This window comes from Xenopus laevis, chromosome 7S (assembly GCF_017654675.1).
Source record: "Xenopus laevis strain J_2021 chromosome 7S, Xenopus_laevis_v10.1, whole genome shotgun sequence".
NCBI classification, from domain to species: domain Eukaryota; kingdom Metazoa; phylum Chordata; class Amphibia; order Anura; family Pipidae; genus Xenopus; species Xenopus laevis.
Window position 1 is genome coordinate 111581375 of NC_054384.1, and position 27021 is coordinate 111608395.

The following is a 27021-nucleotide window of genomic DNA, read 5'->3' on the forward strand; positions in this document are numbered from 1 at the left end:
GATGATGTAAGAGCTCATCATTGATTGGGAGATTTAGGGTTGTAATGGATTGTATATATGTGTATACAGTATCCCACCTGTACATTTTACAGGGGACAATAAAATATGGTGTAAAATCCTGGAAAATATAAAATCAGGGAAATGCATTATATATATATATATATATAGGGAACCCATAACAAAATGATGTAAAATGAGGAAAAACGTAAAACGGTTGTATGTAAAATTGAGGTTTCACTGTATATATATTTATAAAGTGCTACTTGTATACACAGCGCTGTACACTGAAACAAAGCACAAACGCAACATAAAAAAACACAATGTTATTCCAGAATAAATGGGGGTCCTGGCACAAAGAGCTTACAACCTAGGATGAGTTTTATTATCAAGAAAACATGAGATTTTCCAATGGCTTCAGTCTCTGAACTTGCAGATATCAGAGTGCTAGCCTTTGGGACTAGGGTGGCACAAACAACCACATTCCCCCACTAGATCTGACACAGACACACGGGCACCACCTGGTGAAAAGAGAAAGTCCTTGTGCCCCCAGGTGGTATTAATGTGCCCCCTCCCCAAACTCACAATGGGGGGGCTGCTTTGAGCTGAGGGCACTCGGGGTGAGAGGAAAGCGAGTCAGGAAGGCAAAGAAACCATCAAAGGGCTCCTAAAATAACTCTGGGGCATCAAAGGAACAAGGAGAACCCCACACGCCCCTCCTCCCTCCCGGATCAGCTACACTGGGCCTTTAATGGGCGGGGCTGGAATGGGCGGGGCTGGCAGTTGAGCTTGAATGGGGTGTGGGAGGTGGAGTTTGGCCGCTCAATCTGGGAGTAAAGTGCAGAACGGGAGCTGCCAGTTGGGAGTTGGCAGTTGGGGAGATACACGAGACAGCGCTGATCTGTCGCTGAAACTGGGACTTTCCTGGGACTGAGAGGAGGAACTGGGACTGGCACCGACCCAGCGCAAATCCCCCGGGACTAGAGACCGACGCTCCGACCGCAGAGGAAACCAATGGGAATGATCATGAGAGCGGAGCGGATTGTGCCCTTATTGAGCCTCCTCCTGAGCAATCTCTTTACTGCCCTACACACCAAAGAGGGTAAGTACCGGCGTGCTGGGGTCGGGGGGTCGGGGAGGATGTAGGTGACACGTTGCAGACTGTGCGGGGCCAACAAGGGGCTGCCTAGTGCCAGGGACACAAGAGTGGGAATGAGGGGTACCGAGTATAAATTATTGGGTGCTGGGGTTATAGAGAGTAGAAATGATGGGGTGCAGGGGGTACAGAGTATAAATAATGGGGTGCTGGGAGTACAGAGTATAAATAATGGGGTGTTGGGGGTACAGAGTATAAATGAAGGGGTGCTGGGAGTACAGAGTATAAATAATGGGGTGCTGGTGGTACAGAGAGTAGAAATGAAGTGGTGCTGGGGGTACAGAATTTAGATAAAGGGGTGCTGGGAGTACAGAGTATAAATAATGGGGTGCTGGGGGTACAGAGTATAAATAATGGGGTGCTGGGAGTACAGAGTATAAATAATGGGGTGCTGGGGGTACAGAGTATAAATAATGGGGTGCTGGGGGTACAGAGTATAAATAATGGGGTGCTGGGGGTACAAACACTATGTGTGTCAGGAAAGTGGTGCTGGGGTAAGAAGAGGGGGTGTCAGGGACATAAAAGGATTAAGAAGTAATGTGGTGCAGGAGCTGGGGGATTGGGGGACAGGAGAGTATTAGACAACTGACAGTTAGTGGCACCAGGGGTGGGTGCTGGCACAGAGAGACACTTAATATCGGTCAGTGGGAGGTTGATCGAATGTACAGAGCAGTTTATTGATCCATATAATAAAGTGTCCCCCGCGCACCTGCCCTGGAAACTGACAGTTTGAGGATTTTTTTTGCACTTTGATGGTGTTTTGTTTTGAGTTCTCTGGTGTCAGTTGTGTGTTGTCTGCATTGAGTTGGGGCAGATTTGGCCTTGGTTACACCTGCTTAGATGTCGGGGGTGCTTATCATTTGGGGGTACACCCCTGGTATGTGGCAGCACAAAGAATATGGACATGGATCTCTATGAGGATTTGACTTCATTGTAAACCGGTTGGTTTGGTCTGGTGAATTCCTTCCAAATTCCTCGCATTGACTCAGTCTGACAATTAAAGGGTTTATTGCCTCACTTTTAACCCCTTAAAGTGTATTACGTCCCAGCTGAATTGTGGGTTTGTATAAAGCCCAGGGGATTATTGGTCTCACAGCACTTTGCACCCTCAGCATTTACCCAAATCATTGTAACATAGAGTTGATGTATCCCAGCTGTGGGCCTGTTGTTAAACTACAGCTCCCAGCAGCCCCAACTGTCACCTCTATCAGGCGAATTCCTTCCTACACTCCTGTGAATGTATCCGCCTTGGAGTCATTAGCCATCCAGCTGATTACAACACATCATTAATTCTTTCATTAGGAATCAGCACAAGATCACACACTTGCCTGTGATTAATGGGGGAAAGAAAGTGTCAGGTATATTTTAAATCTGAGTGTTAAAATATGTAAAATAGTCCATTGACTCCTGGGGGAGTGTTCCGTGTGCCCCAGGAATCCAAACTCCCAGTTACTTTGCAAAGTGCAACTTTATTTATCTTAGCTTTAATATAAGTTAATAATAAGTATGAATAATTCTAAGCAACTTTTCAATTGGCCTTCATTATTTTTTTTTATAGTTTTAGAATTATTTGCCTTCTTCTTCTGACTCTTTCAAATGGGGGTCACTGACCCCATCTAAAAAACAAATGCTCTGTAAGGCTACAAATGTATTGTTATTGCTACTTTTTATTCCTCATCTTTCTATTCAGGCCTCTCCTATTCATATTCCAGCCTCTTATTCAAATCAGTGCATGGTTGCTAGGGGAATTTGGCACCTAGCAACCAGATGACTGAAATTACAAACTGGAGAGCTGCTGAATAAAAAGCTAAATAACTCGAAAACCACAAATAATAAAAAATGAAAGCCAATTGCAAAATGTCTCAGAATCTCACTCTCTACATCGTACTAGAAGTTAATTTAAAGGTGAACAACCCCTTTAATAACTGTAAAGCTGCCATAGCGTTTCCCTGGGCTTGTACTGGGGAGTTACAATCTAGTATTGGGGGATTCCAGTCCTGTCATCAGGAGGTCTCTGCTTCTTGTAGAATCTAGAACTTGCTGAAATACTTCTCCTTTGTTAACTTTTCTTTCTTGTTGAACTGTAACTCTCAAGGCTTTTCTGCAATGAAGGGTGACAACAGTATTGTACATAATATATTAACCCCGGGATTACTCTGGCAGATCAAAGTGCACGGAAGGTCCCACTGTAACCGTGGGTGGAATATTTCGGCTATTGTGTGTGCGGAGTCTTTACCTTTTCATTCTCTGCTGAGATTTATTGTTTTTCGCTCTCTTGGGGCCGGTTATCGTTTACAAAAGCAAATTGTTTATCAGTGAACCCTGTGGTCACACAGACAAATTCATACACAGACGACATCCCATAATGAGAGGGGGATAAGTACAGGGACAATGTGACTTTATTCTGTCCGGTTCAGGTTTCTGGTACAATACAAAATAATCTGTGTGTTTTCTCAATCAGTAGAACAAGTGCCTCCCATGTCTCTGTGATGCTCCATTCCAATCCGATTGTCTCCTATAGAAAGGGAGGATTCTACTTGTTTTCTGCATCACTTGTGTATGGGAATATTATTTCACCCCTTTGTCAATCTTGGATATATCATTTATACAGGGAACTCTGAGTATCACTCATGTAGTATAAGGGATAATGTACCCCCTACTGTAAATGATAAGGATATTAGAAGTCACTGAGGGGTTGTTCTGTGACCATATAAAGGCACAAGGCTGCAGGCTGAGTTATACAGGGAACTCTGAGTATCACTCATGTATTATAAGGGATAATGTACCCCCTACTGTAAATGATAAGGATATTAGAAGTCACTGAGGGGTTGTTCTGTGACCATATAAAGGCACAAGGCTGCAGGCTGAGTTATACAGGGAACTCTGAGTATCACTCATGTATTATAAGGGATAATGTACCCCCTACTGTAAATGATAAGGATATTAGAAGTCACTGAGGGGTTGTTCTGTGACCATATAAAGGCACAAGGCTGCAGGCTGAGTTATACAGGGAACTCTGGGTATCACTCATGTATTATAAGGGATAATGTACCCCCTACTGTAAATGATAAGGATATTAGAAGTCACTGAGAGGTTGTTCTGTGACCATATAAAGGCACAAGGCTGCTGGCTGAGTTATACAGGGAACTCTGAGTATCACTCGTATTATAAGGGAGATGTATTGTAAGCGATGCCACAATTGTTACATTATATTGGTAAAATCAGTTGCAGTATCCTCAGGATTGTAGCACAAATATTTACAGTGTTTCTAACCCTATCGATGTTACTCATGGATTATATAAATAATGATGAAGCTTTGGGATAATGTCACACGGATTTCTAAGACACAATATCTTGAGTTACTGGTCATTACGGAGCCTCTGATTCTGTTACCGAGGTGTTTGCACAATAAATCTCACCTGCCGGATGGTCATTTATTATTTATTACACCTCCGCTGGATCTCGTTCTTGTGGGTGAGTTGGAAAAGGGAAATTAGATCTAGGCCCCCCCATGATACCTGGTGATACAGAGAGGGGCCCAGTGACTTTGGGGAACAGTCTGAATGAAGCCGGGGGAGGGGTTGAGCTGCCACTGATTCAAGATCAGGAATTCGGATATTCATTCAGTGACGTACAGGGCTGTAAAAGTCTTTGTTCTTGGCATATACCTGTTTATATCATGATCTGTGTCCCACTGCTCTAACACCTTAACCAGGAGCCACTTATCCATGCGATTTTATTGCCCAATATAGCAAAACACTTTTATGGGCTGCTGAAGTCCCTCAGCTTTTTAGACATACTGATATGCATCCAGGAATGGCAGTCTGTGATCCGTTGTTGTTGAACTACAACCTCAGCACAGCTGATCTTCGATGATCACTCCCTACATTAAAATTGAGTGTAACTTCCCCTTTAATATGAAAGAAAAGGATGATGTGGGGTGTTCAACCAGCAGGATGTGCTGAGTATCACCTGATCCTGGGCATCTTCTCACCCCATTGACTCGCTAATGAGGCAGATTTGCAGCCCCTGATGCTCCTTCTGCATAATAAAGGGGTGTTAGAGTCCCTGCATATGGTCTTGTCGCCTCTCTTGTCACCTCTCGGGGAAGTGTTGTTTATGGTATTTTCTCAGGTTCCTGTGGCCTTTGATGGGACCTTTCATATGAATCCCACCTCTGCTCCACTTTCCTGGACAAGGCCTGACTTGTACCGAGACATAACCGGGTGATTGTTGCCTTTTATCATTATAATGAAAGGGCTGATGGTTGCCATTAAAGTCCCTTTGTGATGATTCTCACTGATACTAAATAATTTGAAGCACAACTCCCAGTACTGTGGAGTGGGCTTTTAGAAGTTGCTGGGAGTTGTAATGCCAACTAAATAATCGTGGCATTGGTCATGTCTTCTTTGTAGTAATAACTCCTCTGTCGCCCCTTTGGGAAGAGATTAAATTACCTTATGCCGTGTGCCAAGAATTTAGACTAAAACACTAATTTGGGGTTTTACTTCCCCTTTAAATTAGTGGTGTGGGACTAAAATGTTGGCAGGATGCTGCTGCTTAATTGAGTAGATAGGGATACCTTGTAATATCCTCTCAATTTCATGATGTAAAAGCCCAAACACTTTTAGAACAGGTAGTTTGAGTTGGCCCTGGGCCCCATCCTTTGTACATGTTCCGACATTTATCCGCCGTACCTGTAATTACTGTCGCTTCTGGTGAATCAGGCCATTGTAGTGCGGCCTAGCGAGATTCCTCTGACCGCATTCTCTAATCCGCTGATGACTAGTAACATACCCAGCATGCATGGCGGGGCACAACCCTTATTGGCAAGCATTTAGGAGGCAATGGGAGAATTTGGGGCCTGTGAATGAGTGAATAGAGGAATGTGATGGGCGGTAGAGAAGAATATGCGGCAGGAATGGACTTGCAGTTAGAGAAGTTGTTACATGGAAGGGAGATGAGACTTTTTGTCTTTCTTGGTCGGTGTCATGGTCTTGTAGCTGGTGTCCAGGCAGATGGTTCTAATAGGGGCTTGTAAGGTGGGACTGAACCTTGTAAGAACCTCCAGTCACACCTATATGGTTCTAATAGGGGCTTGCAGGGTGGGACTGGACCTTCTAAGAACCTCCAGTCACACCTGTAGCTGGTGCCCAGGGAGATGGTTCTAATAGGGACTTGTAAGGTGGGACTGGACCTTCTAAGAACCTCCAGTCACACCTGTAGCTGGTGCCCAGGCAGATGGTTCTAATAGGGACTTGTAAGGTTGGACTGAAGCTTCTAAGAACCTCCAGTCACACCTATATGGTTCTAATAGGGGCTTGCAGGGTGGGACTGGACCTTCTAAGAGCCACAGATGTAGTTGACACTGAAGGTTATAGTTGTACAGTACAGGATAATGCCCCTCTGGTTGGTCAACACAAGATGCCGCACTCTATTTTACTCAGTAGGGTGAAGCCAGGTGGGGTGTTTTTGAGTCTTTTGTCACATGAGGTTCCTGAAGATCCAGGGAATGGGGACAGAATGCTCAGAGTTGCCCCGTTGAAAGTGAATGGGGATCTAGTGTAGTCTATGGATTGGGATGGGGGCGGTTTCAGGCTGATTCCAGTAAAGGGGAAATTCCAGCACAGGAAAGCTCAGTATCCTGTTTGGACTCAATCTTTCTTCCCCTGGACCAGCCTTGAGGTCTCGTCTTCCTTCCCCTTGTGACTGGGTCAGAACTATGGAATTGGTGCAGGTTTCTGACACGCTCCAGTGTACGCAGCACATTACACAGAGTTGGGGAGGGGGGCAATGTTGTTATCACTTACTGAAATAGAGTGTAAGCTCTGTGACACAAAGTATTTTGCAGCAAGTTGGAGCAACAGGTCTCCCATTTTTATTATGTTGGTGTCTTAATTAAGCTGCGGTCCTCCAGTTTGGGAATTTTAACTGTTTACCTGGTTGCTAGGGTCCCATTAAACCTAACGACTGTGCTTTCAGTCCTGATTGGCAGACAAGAAGAGAGACAGTGAAAGTCTGAATCAAAAGCTTAAGGACACAATATACTAGAAAGTAGAAATTATATAAATCTGGTTACTGGAGACACTGACCCCGGCAACCAGAATTAACTGGATAACCCTTCATATGTGTGTGTTTTCCACAGTAAGTGTCTCCGCTGTTCCCTAGAGGAGAATCCTATTACTTGAAGTGAGCGGCGACAATTCCACGATTATTGTTCATACCTGCTGTGATTTTACTTTGCCCCTTTAGGCAACTTGGAGTCTGTGGCTTGTTCTGCGCAATCCTGCCCTGATCTTCCCAAATTGCATTTCCATTAATACGGCCTCAAAAACCTCACAATTCATTGTGCAACATTAACCCTTTGCTTTCCCAGGCCTGGGCGGTACAGAACGTATCGAAATTCCACACTGCTGAGTAAATTCCTTTACCTTGCTGAGCTTCCTTATGTCATAGTGTTAACAGATACTGGTCATGGTTCAAAATCCACTGGGCTTGTCATTGGGAATTTGTGCAGCCACTGGGACAGAATGTTCTGTTATACAGATAGCTAGAATCTCAGCTGCCATAAAGCAGGACAGGACTGCTGCTTACAATGGGGATCAGATAGGATCTGTGCAGCCACTGGGACAGAATGTTCTGTTATACAGATAGCTAGAATCTCAGCTGCCATAAAGCAGGACAGGACTGCTGCTTACAATAGGGATCAGATAGGATCTGTGCAGCCACTGGGACAGAATGTTCTGTTATACAGATAGCTAGAATCTCAGCTGCCATAAAGCAGGACAGGATTGCTGGGGATCAGGCAGAAATATAAAGTGTTTTATTTTGGGTCTCTTTAAATGCAGAGAAGCTTTCAAAGAGACTGGGTGTCCTTCACCCCCATTTGTTGGCTGAAGAAGGACATTCCTTGGTGTTTGTGTGCCCTCTGTGCCCTGCGCTGTATCATTATTTACTTACAGACTGTTTGCCCAGGGAGGAGGAGAGACTGTACCGGGGTTGGTTACACACCTACATTATACACATGTGCGATGCTTAGAGTGGCAAGGGGAGGAGTGGGTTAATCTGTATCTTGGGGGGAAAATGAAAGTAAAAACGACATTAATTCCCATATTAATGTGACCACTGGGGGCGCTGTTTGACTGGAGCTGAGATTCCCACTTGCTGTGGGTGCAGAGTGACACATAAATGATAAATAATAGGATTAGGATCAGTAAAGCCTCCCACACCTGTATGAGATCATTACCCTGAAATCCCCGAAACCCTGTGGCCCCACCGCAACATTCCTGCGCTCCCTGACCTTCCTGCAACCAGGGGAAACATGTTGGCTGAGGTTGCGGGGAGTTGCTGCTGGGAGTTGCCCGGGCTTGTGCAGGAATCTCTGTGACACGATGTAACACGAACACGTTCCTTTCCCAAGATGTCACTTCATTTCTCCTCTGAAAACCCAGATTATGGGAGTTCTCAGCGAGACACGAGTAAATGAGTCAGGGTTTCACAAGTCTCCTTCCAGGTAAGAGGCACTCGAGAGGGAGACATTTCCTTAATGGTGTGAAATACCAGCCCCGTACATTATGTGCATTGCAAGAAATGACGGTATAAAACTGCTGAAAGCGAGAATTTTTTCACAGTTCCACATTTATTCTCACTTACCCTAAAAAAGGCACCCGACCCTTCCTTGTAGCTATATTTTGTGTTAATTAGTGAATGCCATGCTAACGTACCCACCTCTCCTCTCTTTCAGTTGTGTTGCTGGACTTTGAGAAGACTCAAGGAGAACTTGGCTGGCTCACCCATCCATATGGCAAAGGGGTAAGAGCAGAGAAAGTGTATTTGTACAACCAAGTCACCCTCTGTGCTGATGTATCTATAGGTGTAATTGTGACCTCAAAGCAGTTTTTCTGTAGTAATGTATCTATAGGTGTAATTGTGACCTCAAAGCAGTTTTTCTGTAGTAATGTATCTATAGGTGTAATTGTGACATCAATGCAGTTTTTCTTTAGTAATGTACCTATAGGTGTAATTGTGACATCAATGCAGTTTTTCTTTAGTAATGTACCTATAGGTGTAATTGTGACATCAATGCAGTTTTTCTTTAGTAATGTACCTATAGGTGTAATTGTGACATCAATGCAGTTCCTCTGTGCTGATGGATCTATAAGTTTAATTGTGACATCAATGCAGTTTTTCTTTAGTAATGTACCTATAGGTGTAATTGTAGCAACAATGTAGTTTTTCTTTAGTAATGTACACATAGGTGTAATTGTGACATCAATGCAGTTTTTCTTTAGTAATGTTCCCATAGGTGTAATTGTGACATCAAAACAGTTTTTCTGTAGAAATGTATCTATAGGTGTAATTGTGACATCAATGCAGTTTTTCTTTAGTAATTTACCTATAGGTGTAATTGTGACATCAAAACAGTTTTTCTGTAGAAATGTATCTATAGGTGTAATTGTGACATCAATGCAGTTTTTCTTTAGTAATTTACCTATAGGTGTAATTGTGACATCAAAACAGTTTTTCTGTAGAAATGTATCTATAGGTGTAATTGTGACCTCAAAGTAGTTTTTCTGTAGTAATGTATCTATAGGTGTAATTGTGAAATCAATGCAGTTTTTCTTTAGTAATGTAAAAATAGGTGTAATTGTCACATCAGTGCAGTTCATCTGTGCTAAAGTATCTATAGGTGTACTTTTGACTTCAATGCAGTTTTTCTGTATTAATGTAGATATAGGTGTAATTGTGACATCAATGCAGTTCCTTTTTTTACTAATGGGCCTATAGGGTGATCTCTGGTTCCATATTTTTCCTGCCCTGGCGCCACTTACTCCTGATTGTATTAATAAGTTTGAAACATAAATATTGATGATTCACTAATCTTGGATTAGTACATAATGTTTTGACTCTGCACCCTCATCAACAGAAGACTGGCTCAGAGTGCAGACGTTTGATCATAAATATATATATATTTTTATTAATGGTGTGTTTTTGTCTGGCAGTGGGACCTGCTGCAGAACGTGATGAACGGCAGTCTGATCTACATCTACTCGGTGTGCAGTGTGCAGGAGGGGGAGCAGGACAACTGGCTGCGCACCAATTGGATCTACCGTAGCGAGGCGCAGCGCATCTTTGTGGAGCTGAAGTTCACGGTGAGAGACTGCAACAGCTTCCCCGGGGGCTCGGGCACCTGTAAGGAAACCTTCAACCTGTACTACATGGAGTCCGACATCGATTACGGCACCAACTTCCAGAAGCGCCAGTTCCGCAAGATCGACACCGTCGCCCCAGATGACATCACAGTGCCGTCCGACTTTACCTCGCGCAACGTGAAAGTGAACGTGGAAGTGCGCTCCGTGGGGCCCCTCAGTCGCAAAGGCTTTTACCTGGCGTTTCAAGACATCGGGGCTTGCGTGGCGCTGCTTTCCGTGCGTATTTACTACAAGAAATGCCCGTCTGTGGTGCAGGGGATGGCGCAGTTTCCAGAGACAGTTGCTGGCGCCGACTCTCAGTCCTTGGCGAAGGTTTCGGGGAAGTGCATGAATAACGCTGTGTCAGTCAACGGAGAAGATCCCACAATGCACTGCAACACGGACGGAGAGTGGCTGGTTCCCATTGGCCACTGCTTGTGCCAACCTGGCTATGAGAAAGTGGGAGACACTTGCCAAGGTAAGTCAGGGGCCAAGATCCAGTATATTTCACATCACCCATTGTTGGAACTGTTTTGGGGAAAGATGCAGCCTGTAGCCAATCAGAGCAGTAGAACCATCAAGGTGACCAATTGCAATAGAACAATTTGTGTCTCTTTTATATAAAGGGAAAATCATTGCTATATGTAGCCAGTCATTGGGAGGAATACGTTCAGGAGCCATTGTATAGAATGAATAGCCTTGGCTGGCCAGTGGGTGCCTCCCATGTTTATTTAGGTGGGGCAGGTCGGGGGACCCGCTCTATGTGATCTCTTTTCATTTTCCCACATCCCACACAGATCCGGGCCTTGTACTTCATTCATGTGCAAAAAGTCATTCAGGCCCATTCAGAGCTGGCGATTAGTGGAACGAGTCAGCACATTGGCCAGACGGGTGGCACTTGGGGTGGAATGTGACAGTCAGCAGGGGGGGCACTGACTGTCAGCTCTGTAACTGCACGGAGGGCACATTTTCTCTCTCATTTGGGGAGGGGGACATGGTTTCCAAATAGGATGTTGCTGTTTCTGGGGACCCCAATGCTGACACCTGAGCACATTATACTTTATATAGGGAGTTTATTGAGGTGTCTGTAGTTCCTCGTATTCATTATCCAGAGCATTGTCAGCCACCGATTCAAATTCTCCGTGGCCAGTTCAGAACAATGGCTGCCACTGTTCCCTGGACCTGCCTCCGGGCCAACCATGGGGCCAACTCCCAGCTGACAGCCGGTCTATGGAATGCAGGAGGGTGTGCACTGAAACCAACTGCACTTGTAGCTAAAGCTGCCCCGGACCCTACGTGGAGTCCCTACGTGGAGTTGAACTTTCGGGCGCCCAGTTGCATTTTACTGCAGCTTCAAAGCCACTAAACTGATATTTAGATCCTGCAGAGCTACAGAGTAATGTGTAGGAGTGCTGCAGACTGCACTGCTTTCTGTGTAGCCATGCACGAGGCATCTGAATGAACTGCTTATTATATACATATTTATTATTTTATATGTGCCAGGCTTCAGGGCGGTGCAGATAGGTAGATGTGTGGCTGTAAGGGTTAATCTCTGAGGTGTCTGGTTTCCCTGGGGTTGTGCAGGGGCAGGCGGCTGATACCAATCTGCTTGTAGTTAAGGGGGGGGGCAAGGTGCAGTGAGGGGTAATGGCCCCGTGTCCCCTGTCACTGATCACACAGGATTATGGGATTACTTTCATCTCTTGTGTTACACTCCTTACCCTGAAATCTACTTCTGGTTTCTCTTTCCCTACTTAGCTATTTCCATACCGTGTGCATAGGAGGCTTTACTTCCCCTTTAATGGCTGTCGGTGCAATTTATGGAGCAATTCCTGACCCAGCCCAGTTATCAACTCTCTCCCCAATGGTTCCTTCCAGAAGTGCCCCCCAGAGGTGGTTGTGTCTGGTCTCCCAAGATATTTAATAAGGGGAGGGGGGTAGTTACAACTCCCGGGAGGCTTCGGCCAAACCCCTCCCTATGTCAGTGACATCCCAGGACCCACAGGAATAAAACTGAACCCACAAGTGTCTGGCCTCCGTCACATGGGCCCCTGAGATTAATGCCCCTCTTCTTCCCAAATCTTATGTTTGATTAGATCCAGATTCCCCGTCTGACCCCCCAGAAAAGAAACAGGGATCGAATGCCCCATCCAGGGTAAAAGTGGGGACAGACAGAGACAGGAGGGGCCCCCCAGGTGTCCTTAACCCTGAGCCTGTGAGAACAGGAGGGAGGTATGTGCAGAATGAGAGGCTTTTACTTTAAATTACAACCCCCCCCCCAGCAGAGGTGCAAAAAGACACAGGAATTTGTCACTGGGTGGGGGGGTCAGATGTTTCTTCCCAAACGACCTGAATGTGACTGATAAAAAAGGGTTTTTTGGTCTATGAACTGATTCTCTGCTCCTGTTAGAATAGAAAAGATAAAGTCAGTAGGGGCTTCAAATTAAAGGGGAACTAAACTCTTCCATGAAATTAAAGGACATATCGTCTCTCAGAGCTGTTTCATGTTAATTACGTGTAATAGATCATTTGTGCCCCTCGGGTGTCTGTGCCCCACACGCGTATTCCTGCCAATGATTTGCCCCGGGGGCTGCGTTACACGGTCGCACTTCCGCTGCACTGGGATTAGGGATCACAATGGGGCTTAATTAAAGGTTCGTTAGAGCGTTAAACTGCCTGTAATTGTGTGTGGTTGGCAGGAGACAGATTGAATCAGCAGGTGACTATTGGGGAAGGTGATTGGCTGGTGCATCTCCTGCTGTTTAGTTAGTCTGGGAATGTGCGACTACAACTCTCCACCCCATAAACTCTCCAGGTAATGCAGGAAGGCTTAGCACAAGATACCATCATTGATTTGTCAGGTGAACTTCCCCTTTGGATGTCTCTGCAGCTATTTGGAGCCCTTCCCGGAGAGGCGCCTGTTTATAGAGGGGGAGGAGCTTTATCTCAGGTCTTTTTATCTCTGGGGTTTATGAAATGAGGTTACTTGACCCCATCCAGGTGGCGTCCGGGGGGACATTGACTTTGGAAGGTGAGGGGCCTTGCGTTCCTCTGTTGCACGCAGCCCCTATCCCTAATCTCCCCCCACTGTAAATATATACCCCCCCCTCCCTGACAATTAGGCCTGTGTCTAAATAACGTCTAACTGAGGCCCCAGAAGGACCCCCTGCCCTGTGCTCTGTATGTGCTGCCAGTGCCCCGCAGGGATCTGACCCCGAGGTTCTGGGAAACGGGACACTGGTTATTTTGGAGCTGATGTTATTTCTCTTCTGTATTCTGCCCGGCGCCGTCCCACCCCCAGAAAGGCAAGCGAGGGACCTTGTTTTCCCACTTTGTATTCATGAGGGCCACTGGGAGAGAATGGGTTAAATCAACCTGCTGCCTGTAAAGTAGAAAATTAAAAATTGCATCTGGTTGCTAGGGGCTCATATCGTGGTAACTTTTAAGGTTAGATATTTCTAAAACTCATTGGTTGCTGTTGGGAGAAGAGACTGCAGCCTCCACATGCCTGGGAATCTGTTGTGCCTAGTGATGTCACAATTAACATACTGCCTTGCATTAGATTGCATTATACAATGGCCCTTCCCCAGTGACAGCTGTGATTGGTTGCTTCTCATTTTCCATGGTGAGGGTGCGCTACCTCCATTAGTTGGTGTTGCTTGTGGCATCGTCTCATGGCACTGCCAAGCCTTAAAATCAGACCCACAGCCTGGTGTATTGTCCCTCGCTGGGCACTGTAGGTGGCAGATATTTATATCACCGAGCGGCTGCCAGTTCTGTTTGCCAGGAAGTGATTCAGGGCCGACGGGTGATCTGGGTGCCGCGTATCATTTTACCTGTAAAACCGTGGGAACTGGGAGGGGCTGTTACTAAGCAGAGTGGGGATGAGTAACTTCCTCCTGTTAGTAGCCATTGGCATTTCTGCCTTCCCACAAGCAATTAGCCACTGCCTACTCTCTGTCTCCCTGCTGCAAGCACTATTGTGACGTCACTGTTTGCCATGGTCTCCCCTAATTAATGTGCATTTGACCTATGGGCTGATATTGCTCTAAATGCCAAACCCGGAGCCACGCAGGCTGAATGGACCCTGAGGTTCCCGTTGGATCCTGCATCTCCCGCTCCGCTTTGTGGGCTTGCGGTTTCTCTGTGCGGCTTAAAAGAAGAATGTGCCCCAGCAGCAAACAGGAAAAGCTGAATTGTGTGGGATATCCGATGTGGATATGATGGAATTTGTACCGGATAATCGACTACCCGTGGGGACCATCTGGTGCTGTCAGGATAAAAGCAGGCTCCATGCCCAGAAACTTGCCCCCCATAACTCTGTCTGTGCTCCATGTATGTGTTTTTTATAAAGAGATCAGTAGTTTTGTTTCCTCTGCCTTTCTTATCTCTCCCACTCTCCTAGTTGCTTGTGTCTATGGAATCTCCAGGCAGCAGTGCTGTAAATGTACAATGTAATAATAAGGGGTGTTCCCAAGGTCACTATGAGGCCAAACCCTAATTCTGCCCTATAAACTACCCCTGCTCTATTATGTCCAATACCGTGTGCAAATGATAAATCTATATACTATATATATGTATATGTGTGTATATATATATATATATGTGTGTGTGTGTATATGTATGTATATATATATATATATGAGTTGTTTGTTCCGCCAGCGTCGCGCTAGAACGGAGCAGGAATTCTCTGTTTGATTACGACGCTCACCTGAGCAGCACATGGGGCATTTAGCAATGGGGCTTTACTGAATAAATGTTGATTTAAGGCCGTGGCACGGGGAGGATAAACTGCAAGAAAGGTGAATTCCTTTTACAGCAACACTAAAATCTGTGTTTACAGCACTGCTGCCTGGTGAAGCCTGTGACTGATTTAACTAGGAGAGAGCGAGACGGCTGGGGGGCAGCAGGTGGCTCATTCCCCCTGATATTAACAACTAACAAACCCTCCCAATAGCTGAAACAATGACGGAGGGGGGTATTTAATTAGATTGGAGCGACGATTGCCGGAACTGGCTCCACTTTATGGCCTCGTATTGTGGCAAGTAGGGACCAGCCAGGAATCCGCGTTACTCTTACCCCCCGACCGTTCATTTCAGAGCCTGTAAAACGACACCTTCATCTCTGCTCCCTTCTGTTCATAGGTAGAAACGGCCATAAAATGATCCCTTGGCCCGGAATCAAGAGGCTTCTTGTTCTCTTATGGGAACAGACATAAATGTGACTCTCAGCTGTGAGCGTGGGCTGCTCCTACTGGAATGGGGGGCACCGAGGTCTGGGAATCATTCACCTTGATGACTGTTTTCCCTGAAATAGAAGAAGCCAAAATTCCACTTCACCCCTCTGAGTTTTTACTAAAGGAAAGTTAACGTTAAAGCTAAATATTCGCAAAGAGAAGGGTCACTGCCGGCTCTGCTCTTGTTTCCCCATGGATAGAGGGACCGGTATCACCGGGGACAGAAAACAGTATAAACCTTTCAACCATGTTCTGCTCTTTTTGTTGTGCTCTTGGGTATTAAGTTGATTTCATATAGGAGAGGCCTAAGTTTGGGTTTAACCTGACTCTCTGTTTCTATTTTCTGAAACAAGCAGAAGGTTTATTACATGGAATGGGTAAGGGCAGGGTTCCTAAAGGGGAAGTTAAATAAATATAGAGACAACATGAGCAGCCGGCATTTCTCTTCTCTCTAATTAATTCCCCATTTGGTTCCATTCCTCATCCTTTCTAGATCATATTAAAAGGAAAGTTTTTGTTCTGTAGAACAAATTGGGGGCAGAGGTCAGTGTAGGAGGAGGAGGAGAGGGGTAAGTCGGCCCCTCAGGGGAAAGGGTGTTTTTATTCAGGACACAAGCGGCTTCTGAGACCACCTTACTGTCTGTGCCTGTGGGCAAGGAGGGGATTCCTGCGGGTGGATAAACTCTGGTTTCTGAGCAGCAGGGGGTTTAGAAAAGGAAAAAATTAGTTAATATTTGGGTGGAGGCAGAGCAGGGGGCTTGAGGTGGGGGCAACTGACCTGGGACCTGCATCAGTGTGAGTGTTGGAGCAGTGCTGGCAGTTAGTGTGAGTGTTGGGGCAGTGCTGGCAGTTAGTGTGAGTGTTGTTACAGTGCTGGCAGTTGGTGTGAGTGTTGGGGCAGTGCTGGCAGTTGGTGTGAGTGTTGGGGCAGTGCTGACAGTTGGTGTGAGTGTTGGGGCAGTGCTGGCAGTTAGTGTGAGTGTTGTTGTAGTGCTGGCAGTTGGTGTGAGTGTTGGGGCAGTGCTGACAGTTGGTGTGAGTGTTGGGGCAGTGCTGGCAGTTAGTGTGAGTGTTGGAGCAGTGCTGGCAGTTAGTGTGAGTGTTGGAGCAGTGCTGGCAGTTAGTGTGAGTGTTGTTACAGTGCTGGCAGTTAGTATGAGTGTTGGAGCAGTGCTGGCAGTTGGTGTGAGTGTTGGGGCAGTGCTAGCAGTTGGTGTGAGTGTTGGGGCAGTGCTGGCAGTTGGTGTGAGTGTTGGGGCAGTGCTGGCAGTTAGTGTGAGTGTTGTTGTAGTGCTGGCAGTTAGTGTGAGTGTTGGAGCAGTGCTGGCAGTTGGTGTGAGTGTTGGGGCAGTGCTGGCAGTTGGTGTGAGTGTTGGGGCAGTGCTGGCAGTTAGTGTGAGTTGTTGTAGTGCTGGCAGTTAGTGTGAGTGTTGGAGCAGTGCTGGCAGTTGGTGTGAGTGTTGGGGCAGTGCTGGCAGTTGGTGTGAGTGTTGGGGCAGTGCTGGCAGTTGGTGTGAGTGTTGGGGCAGTGCCGGCAGTTGGTGTGAGTGTTGGGGCAGTGCTGGCAGTTAGTGTGAGTGTTGTTGTAGTGCTGGCAGTTAGTGTGAGTGTTGGGGCAGTGCTGGCAGTTGGTGTGAGTGTTGGGGCAGTGCTGGCAGTTGGTGTGAGTGTTGGGGCAGTGCTGGCAGTTGGTTTGAGTGTGAGTTTTGGGGGCAGTGCGGGGGAGTATCTGGTGGGCAGGTGTAGGAATGGCAGTCAGAGAGGCATCAGAAGCCAAACATGCCATGAGTTCCCCCAGCAGGTTGTGTTGGGAATCCTAATTTCAGATAAATTGCTGTTGCTATAACTACAGGAGTCTGTGTAACCCCCCCCCCCCCCCCCCCCATGGAGATGAAAAAATAAATTCGAAATGTCCATCTGCCTATGGGCCAGACAAGACTGGCAGAAAGGTTGCCCAGGAACTCCCCCCCTGTTGGTTGAGAATAGAATGATCCATTGTTCCCATTGTAACAGCCATGGCAGCTCCACTCTCAATAATAATCAGCTTCTCGCTCCAAGTCCCTAATATTCATTATCTCTCTGCCCCCCCCCCCCGACACCCGTACGTACCAGGGTTTGTTCCATAAGGCCCAGCAGCACAATTACTCGCAGGGGCCCGGGGGCTGAATTAATTCCTCCAAATTAAATCATTGCCCATTTGGGTGCATGAAAATATACTGATCCTCTCTCTCCACTATGGGGGGGCCCCCAGATGCTCAGAGCCCCCATCCCCCCCCCCGGCAGCATGTGCCGCGGCCCATTCATCCCAACACAAAGGCTGACACTTCATCTGGGGAAAAAACCAAGTCGCTATCAAGCGCTGACCAAGTATTCAGGAATCCAGTTCAATTAACATCAAATATAGGCTTTTATTCGCGTATTTAAAAGGAATTACAGTGGAGGGTGTGCAAGTCTAACTCGTTTCATGCCCCATAGCTGGGCACTTCTGATGAAGTGGGAAAATTCAGAGGGGGGGCAACTTGATAAACTCTCGGGGGGGGGGGGTCTCTTCACACTGGGGCTCTAAGGTATTTATAGAGATTTGTTAAAAAAATAGATAAACAGGGTATTGTGCAACTCCCCGCAAGCCTGTGGCCCCACGGCGCCAACATGGAAGGAGCAGATCCTCAGCCCCCCCCCACGTGGGTGTTATTTAGCCGCTCAGGGGCAGATCACAGGGGCAAATAAGTGTTATTGTGTTAGTTCAACCCTGACCCCCGGGCCCCCAGGGGAAAATAGGGGTTTATGAGGCGTGGGGGTCGTATTAGCTGCAAATCCCTCTTATTGATAAATCCCAATCACGGGAAATCTAGAATATAGAGCTTGGCAAACCCTCGGATCCCTGACGATTCTTTATTATTATTATTATTATTATAATTAGCTTTGCCTTTATCTACTGACCCCCCACTGCCTTCTCAAGGGCCCCTCTCGCTGCTGCTCAATAAGAACGGGATTAAGTTGTAATTCTGGGGGTCTCTTGTTTACCCCGCGACTTTGGGAGTATTTTAGCAAACTCGTCTTCTTTGTGTCCCAAGCCTCAGTCTGAAGCAGGAGATGAGCAAAAGGAGCTCCCCCCACCCAAGGAGATATTTCTTTTTTAGTTTTGTCCTAAATCCTCTGATCTGGTCATACTTGCCCTTTTGTCTCTGCGCAAATCACCTGTGTCCCGCCTCCATCCTGAGGCGCATAAAGGAATGCAGTGAATGTGGGAGGAGCTCAGTACTACAGTCCAGTGAGTCTGACAATTGCTGCCTTTCCTTGTAGGCCGGCGGGGACCCCACTGAGCTTTAGAAATGTAAATACCTGCCCCCCCACACACACACACAAGGAAGGGTCACGTCTGTTTTTGCCTTTGATGGTGGAATGTAAATACAAGTTTTTAACAACTGGAGCTTTATTATAGGCCATTTGATGTTATTGCTGCACCTCCTCTATATGGTGGTCCCATTCCTGCCCACTACAGTCTGACTCTAGGGTTGTTCTCTATGGGGCTCATGTCTTATTTGCGTTGAGATGAAGTTATTGGGGACACTGGTCCCCCCTCAATGCTACGGTTTGTTAGATTTCCCCAACACAAGTAGAGGAACCGGTTGAGCAGGAACCAAGTGCTCCTCACCCTGCGAGGCCTCATGTGAGGAGAAGTATCTGTAGAACCGGAAACCCACGTGGCTTTTTCTGCCCTTCGTTTGCAGTGATTAATGACACAGACCTCTTTTTTTGGGGGGGACGGGCAAGGCCCCCAGTCTATTCACGGGGCTCCTAAGCAGAAGTTGGATACAAAGGAAGAGTAAAGAAAGTCCCATTGTACCCCTTATATATATATATATATATATATATATATATATATATATATATATATATATATATTGTGCACCAGTAAGTCTCAGGCCTCAGCCTTTAGCTGTGATTAAACTACAAGTCCCATCATCCTCTGAGCATTGTAACATAGGAAAAGCTACAGAGCTGCTGATTGGAGTAAAGGTATATTTGCTGGGGGGCCCCTCGGTTACTGTGCGGCTCTGTTGAGCTATAGGCGAGTGGGGAAAAGGGTTAAGAGGGGGGGCAGGGGAATTGGGTTTGATAGCACCCTGCTCTGACGCCTGCTATAATGTAGATATCAATATGGCAGTTCCTTTTCTATCTTGTGTCTCTGATTGGCTGTTAGCAGATGCTCATTTGCCTCTCTTCCTCCATAGCTTGCCAGCCGGGGTTCTTCAAGTCAGAAACCTCCAACGGACCCTGCCTGCCCTGCCCGGATCATACAGAACCCACCAGCCCGGCCGCCACTTTCTGCCCCTGCAACGATGGATTCTTCCGCTCCACCTCTGACCTCAGCTCTGCCCCTTGCACCGGTAAGTCATGGGAAATTGGGGTACCCAGTACTTATTGGCTTTTTATGCACCAGTGGTTGGTATAATTGGGTTTGTAGTAGAACAGGGTCCGACCTGTGTTTTGTTTTTTTCTCAGGTTTCCCATCTGCCCCCCGTGACCTCACTGCCGTTGACTTGGGCTCAAAGGTGACGCTGCGCTGGTTGCCCCCCAGTAACTCCGGGGGCCGCAGTGACATCACATACACAGTAACGTGTGAGAAGTGTGTGCCAGAGGCCAGCGAGTGCACCCCCTGTGATAGCAACAGTATCCGTTATTCCGAAAACCCTCGGGAACTGAAAGGCACCACCCTCGCCATCATGGAACTAGAGCCTCATCTCAACTACTCCTTCACTGTAGAGGCACGGAATGGAGTTTCTGGTTCCGGTTCCAGCCGCAGTTACGCAACTCTGAGGATCAGCTTGAACCAAACTGGTAATGAATTGGGGCCCCTGACCGGACCACTTATACCTCCATAGTGTTCTGTGTGGGGTCTGGGTTGTCCCATGAGTAGGATCTAACTCTTATGTCTTCTGCAGAACCCCCAAAAGTCACCTTCATAAACCTGGATAACCAGGCGACCAACTCCCTCAGCCTGTCCTGGTCGGTGCCTCCTCGCCAGCAGACCCGCATCTGGAAGTACGAAGTCACCTACAGTAAGAAGGTAAGTTGTGTCCTTCAGAATAGGTTTCTGTTATACACCAAGATGAGTAGTACGGCACAGATCTGCTTTCCAGAGGTAGTGGCCCTGGGGAAAATGAGTTCTCTTCCTGATACTCAACACACTCACTGATTGGTGAATGTTCTGGTTTGGTTGCAGCACGATGCCAACAGTTACTCGGTGCAGCGGTGCGAGGGCAACACCGTCACGCTCTTGAAACTCGCCCCAGGGACCACCTATGTTGTCCGGGTGCAGACGCTGACGCAAGAGGGAGTCGGGGTTTACAGCAGGGACTATGAGTTTCATACTCTGGCTGGTGAGTAACTGTGATCAGACCAAGATCCTGGGGCCACCGGCATCATGTAGTGACTGGATAATGAATTCCCTGGTGCTTCCTTGCTTTATGGCAGGGATTGTAGTGACACAAGGAAGGATTACTTACCCTTTATATCTAATGGTGTTTGTATCTTGAACTTGCCCGTCGTTTGCTTGACGCCGTTTCTCTTGTGGCTTCTCCTGCAGGTGAGGAAACCTCAAACAACGCCGCTGCTATTGGTGGTGCCATAGCCGGGGCCATTTTAATCGTCATCTTTGTGGCCGTCATTATCTTCATGCACAGGAGGTACAGTCACTGTCTTACCCTACTTCTCCATTCTCCCTAATCCCCCTGTTCTCCATATCCCCCAATTCTCCCTAACCCCCCTAATCCCCCTGTTCTCCATATCCCCCAATTCTCCCTAACCCCCCATCAGTCTCTAATGTATCTGCCTCTCCCTCACTAGCCGGAGGAACCCCAATACCCGCCAGAGTGAAGAGGACATCTACTTCTCCAAACCTGGTAAATAAATCTCCGAAATTGACTGTTTTTTCTGTCCTGATATCTTCATTCTCTAACGCCACTACCTTCTTCCCCCCTCAGAGCAACTGAAACCCCTCAAGACCTACGTGGACCCCCATACGTACGAAGATCCCAACAAGGCCGTGCTGAAGTTCACCACCGAGATTTCAGCCAACTCCATCACGCGCCAGAAAGTAATCGGAGCAGGTGAGGCCTTGTTTTCCCCGTTACCCAGAGTAGCTTTACAGCAGTGCAGTAAACAGAACAGTCAGTAAATACAGAATATTTTTCAGGTGAATTTGGGGAGGTGTATAAGGGAATCCTGAAGCTGCCGGGGAAGAAAGAAGCCCCAGTTGCAGTTAAAACCCTAAAGGCCGGCTACACGGAGAAGCAGCGCGTTGACTTCCTGAGCGAGGCGAGCATCATGGGACAGTTCTGCCATCATAACATTATCCGCCTGGAGGGGGTGGTGTCCAAAAGTAAGAAACTCCTCCCATTTCCCTTTTTTGCTTTATGGCTTTCTCTGTATATCCCCCTCTCTTTTTCTGACCGACCCCCTCACATGTGCTCTCCCCCCGCAGATAAGACAATGATGATTGTTACTGAACACATGGAGAACGGAGCCTTAGACAAGTTCTTAAAGGTATAAGCGTTCAGTCCCTCCATATAACCGACTGGCTCTGCTGTCTCTCTGGGCCCTACAGCATGAGTCTGCTTCTCTATCCCATAAGCTTTAACTATAATGGCAGAATGTTGGGCGCCCAAGTCTCACACCTCTTTGTCTCTCTACGTGTCCGCAGGATAATGATGGCGAGTTTAGCCCCATCCAGCTGGTGGGAATGCTCCGAGGTATCGCCGCCGGTATGAAGTATCTCTCGGAGATGAACTACGTGCACCGCGATCTGGCGGCTCGCAACATTCTGGTGAACAGTCAACTGGTGTGCAAAGTGTCTGATTTTGGGCTCTCTCGAGTGCTGGAGGATGACCCCGAGGCTACTTATACAACTAGTGTAAGTTCTCACCATAGTGGGCAGTGGGTGGGATTTTCTTGCTGAGAATGCTGGGAGTTGTGGTCTTTTCCTATACTATACACCAGCCCTGAGTGACCGTACAGGGCAGTTAAGGGGGTTGGGGCAGGAACTTGGGAGAAACCCCTGTACCCCCAATTCTGCCCTTAAAAGCAACCTTGCCCCCAACCAAAAGGAACACTAGCAGGGAGTTCTGATCATGTGCCGTCTATTTGCAGGGTGGAAAGATCCCAATCCGTTGGACGGCCCCTGAAGCCATCTCTTACCGGAAGTTCACCTCCGCCAGTGACGTGTGGAGCTACGGAATCGTCATGTGGGAAGTGATGTCATACGGGGAGCGGCCTTACTGGGAAATGTCCAATCAAGAGGTGAGGATGTTATCCAGTCACACAGTAGGCTGTTCCTGCTGGACTGCACTTAGTACAAGGCAATAGCTTGGCTGTTCCTGCTGGACTGCACTTAGTGCGGGGGTTTATCGTGTTACAGGAGGAAAGCGGAAACTGTAAATGATGAGACAAGGCTGAAAGTGCAAGTTGTAACACCTACATAGACGGTTAATCAGTGTATAACAGTCTGTAGGGTGAACCGACTGTACCTAACACCAGGGTGTCTATTGCAGGTCATGAAGGCCATTAACGAGGGTTTCCGACTCCCGGCCCCCATGGACTGCCCGTCGGCCATTTACCAACTAATGATGCAATGCTGGCAGCAGGAGCGCAACCGCCGGCCCAAGTTCCCCGATATCGTCAGTATTCTGGACAAGCTGATCCGAGCCCCCGACTCTCTCAAGACATTGGCTGATTTTGACCCAAGGTTTGTGATAATTAGCACCTGGCAGTGCCCCCTGGTGGTGGGGTGGGTGAGATTAACCCATGGGAGGCCCTATGGCAGTAGGTCTAACTTAGTAAAGTCTTTGATGTACTTTGGGCCTTAAATTTTAGGGTGAGAGAGTGACTCCCAGCTTCTCTTGTTGTCCCCTCAGGATCTCCATTCGTCTGCCCAGCACCAGCGGGTCGGAAGGAATGCCATTCAGAACCATCAGCGAGTGGTTGGACTCCATTAAGATGCAGCAGTACACCGAGTGCTTCATTGCCTCCCCCTATAACTCAATGGATAAGATCATCCTCATGAACCAGGAGTGAGTGTCCGTGTGCACCGGGGGTGGTCACCTTAACCCATAATCCATCCTCTTTATATTAGAGGCTTGTTTAATGTTGCCTAGGGGTGCTTCTGTCTGATTTGGGAAGGAGAATGGGAGAAAATAAACTTATTAATGGTCTTATCATAAAAAAATACAGATACCCTGTATTAGTCCTGTGTTACTCCTGCGTTACTCCTGTGCAACTCCTGTATTACTCCACTCCTGCGCGACTCCTGCGTTACTTCTGTGCTACTCCTGTATTACTCCTGTGCAACTTCTGTATTACTCCTGCATTACTCCTGTTCAACTCCTGCATTACTCCTGCGTTACACCTGTGCTACTCCTGCGTTACACCTGTGCTACTCCTGCGTTACACCTGTGCTACTCCTGCGTTACACCTGTGCTACTCCTGTATTACTCCTGTGTTACTTCTGTATTACTCCTGTATTATTCCTGCATTACTCCTGAGCAACTCCTGTATTACTCCTGCGTGACTCCTGCATTACTCCTGTGTTACTTCTGTGCTACTCCTGTATTACTCCTGTGCAACTTCTGTATTACTCCTGCGCAACTCCTGCATTACTCCTGTGCTACTACTGAGCAACTCCTGCATTACTCCTGTGCAACTCCTGTATTACTCCTGTGATTACTCCTGCGTTACACCTGTGCTACTCCTGTATTACTCCTGTGTTACTTCTGTATTACTCCTGAGACCACTCCTGTATTATTCCTGCATTACTCCTGAGCAATTCCTGTATTACTCCTGTGCAGCTCCTGTATTACATCTGCACTACTCCTGCATTACTCCTGTAACTTAACCGCCATGTTTTCTTCCCCCAGAGACATCAAGCACCTGGGCATCCGGCAGACAGGGCACCAGAAACGCATCGCATTTAGTATCCTGGGACTGAAGGAACACGCCAGCACTATGGGCATCCCCATCTGAGGACCAATGAGAAGCATCTGTGCTTGTAACCATAGCAATATCCTCTGTCTGAGGACCCATAGGCCACGTCTATATTGCCTTGGCACTATAAAGGCCAGCAGGGAGTCCTTGACTGAGGCTTTTAATATAGGCTTCTCCCCCTGCTGATGTGTGCACATGGATTCTTCCACCTGTGGTGCTTGGGGGGTTCAATGCACTTTCTAAACACACAGGGGGGGGTGTGAATAAAGTGCCAGTGGTGGGTCCTGGTGATGCCCCATGTCGGACTGATGCTGCTAAATAACATCTCACTATTGGGAGGGACAAGTGTCCGGCGTATGGTTGAGAAATACAAAGCAATGAACCATTTCACGAGCTGCTTTCTCATTGGCCACAAGCAGCGCCTTTGCTGGACTTGGCAGAGCACTTTGTGTTTATACATACGGAGATTAATGAAGCGACCCCCCCCCCTAATTCAGGACTCCCAGATACCCTGGGACTCGGAGCTGTGGGAGACATGAAACATCTGGCTGGGGGGGGGTGATAAATTTCAGGACATTTCCAGTAAATCCTGAACTTGGCCGCGGTGCAGTCGCTCATTGTCCTTTTTTATTGTATTCATAGACTTTTTACTGTTTTCAGATTTATTTTAACCTCGGTACCAGAATGGCAATGGCGGCACTCGCTGCAGGTGCTGAGCCCCCAACAGCCAATAGGAATCTGAATTCCGCCCCTCTCCTGACTGCCCAATTTATAGCATTTGAAATTAAATGTACATTCTGTCATTTTAACTATAGTTTACATTTTGTTTTGTAGCTTTCGAGTTGCCAGGGACACTGGCCTTAGCAACAAAACGGTCATTATTTTTTTTAAATACATATTCAAATATAAAGACCAAATGCAAAGCTGCTTAGATGACTCTTATCTAATTGGGCTTCCTAGATCATGAACAGAGAAATTCAACCAATCGGCCGTTACACTGCAGCTCCCTGCATCAAGGATTCTGGGAAATGTAGTTTAAACATTGCGCTTCCCTGCTTAGTTTACACAGTTGGCTAAAGAGGCTCTGTTGGCTGCAGAATTAGATCTCCCAGAATCTGCTCTGCCAAATAATCTGGCTGGGGTTGCTGGGAAATGTAGTTCCACCATAACTGGAGGTTTCCTGTATTTCCGTTATATTTTGCATCAAGTTGAACACAAGGTTTTAGAGGCTTTTAACAGCGTTTAGTTATCTGTCCTTAATAATTTGATTTCTTCTCTATATTTTCAAGTGCCTTGTTACTCGCCCGGGAGTTTCCTCATTGTACCCCCCAATTTCCCCTCTAATTTATTTCTGTGCCTTTCTCTATGTAGAGCGGGGCCTCGCTCAGTGTTATTATTCTTCTATATGCCATAATTATTTATTTTTTTATATTTATTGATAAAGTGTCGGCTGTCAGTTTCTCCAAAATAAACCCGCACATTAGTTTTTCAGAGAAATGTGGCTTGTGTGTTATTAAATCACCTGGCGGAGGGGTTCTTTGATTTGGGGGTATCGTGTGTCGCTACATAAACCAGCCCAAAGATGGGATTGAGGGTAATTGATGGTACAGAGAAGAGCAACTAAACTGATAAAGGGAATGGAAGGGATCAGTTATGGGAAAAGACAAGTTGCGATTGGTTACACTGGAGAAGAGACAGTTAAGGGTGATATGATCACTATATATAAATATATAAGGGGATATGATCACTATATATAAATATATAAGGGGATATGATCACTATATATAAGGGGGATATGATCAATATATATAAATATATAAGGGGATATGATCACTATAAATATATAAGGGGGATATGATCACTATATATAAATATATAAGGGGATATGATCAATATATATAAATATATACGGGGATATGATCACTATAAATATATAAGGGGGGATACGATCACTATATATAAATATAGAAGGGGATATGATCACTATATATAAATATATAAGGGGATATGATCACTATATATAAATATATAAGGGATATGATCACTATATATAAATATAATAAGGGGATATGATCACTATATATAATATATAAGGGGATATGATCACTATATATAAATATATAAGGGATATAATCACTATATATAAATATATAAGGGGGATATAATCACTATATATAAATAAATAAGGGGATATGATCACTATATATAAATATATAAGGGGGATATGATCACTATATATAAATATATAAGGGGGATACGATCACTATATATAAATATATAAGGGGATATGATCACTATATATAAATATATAAGGGGGATATGATCACTATATATAAATAGAGAAAGTACAGAGAGGAGCAACTAAGCTGATAAAGGTAATTATATATAATAATGTGATGAATAATATGTTCTAGATTTAGAGGCTCTATATATACATTAATGATATAAATATGGCTATG

General features: G+C 46.4%; 1 protein-coding gene across 3 annotated transcripts; it reads left to right on the forward strand.

Annotated features, from left to right (window-relative positions):
• The first annotated feature begins 811 nt into the window (after positions 1–811).
• Positions 812–26059, forward strand: LOC100191024 (ephrin receptor EphA2 (tyrosine kinase family)-like). Of its 3 annotated transcripts, NM_001136173.1 has the most exon segments (17): positions 875–1099; positions 8898–8965; positions 10156–10822; positions 19816–19971; positions 20087–20422; positions 20527–20651; positions 20808–20964; positions 21171–21270; positions 21431–21486; positions 21568–21693; positions 21780–21965; positions 22068–22129; positions 22287–22496; positions 22733–22882; positions 23134–23327; positions 23497–23652; positions 24496–26059. In NM_001136173.1, coding segments are annotated over 17 exon segments (2937 nt in total). In that variant the 5' UTR covers positions 875–1017; the 3' UTR covers positions 24602–26059.
• Positions 26060–27021: the final 962 nt, after the last annotated feature.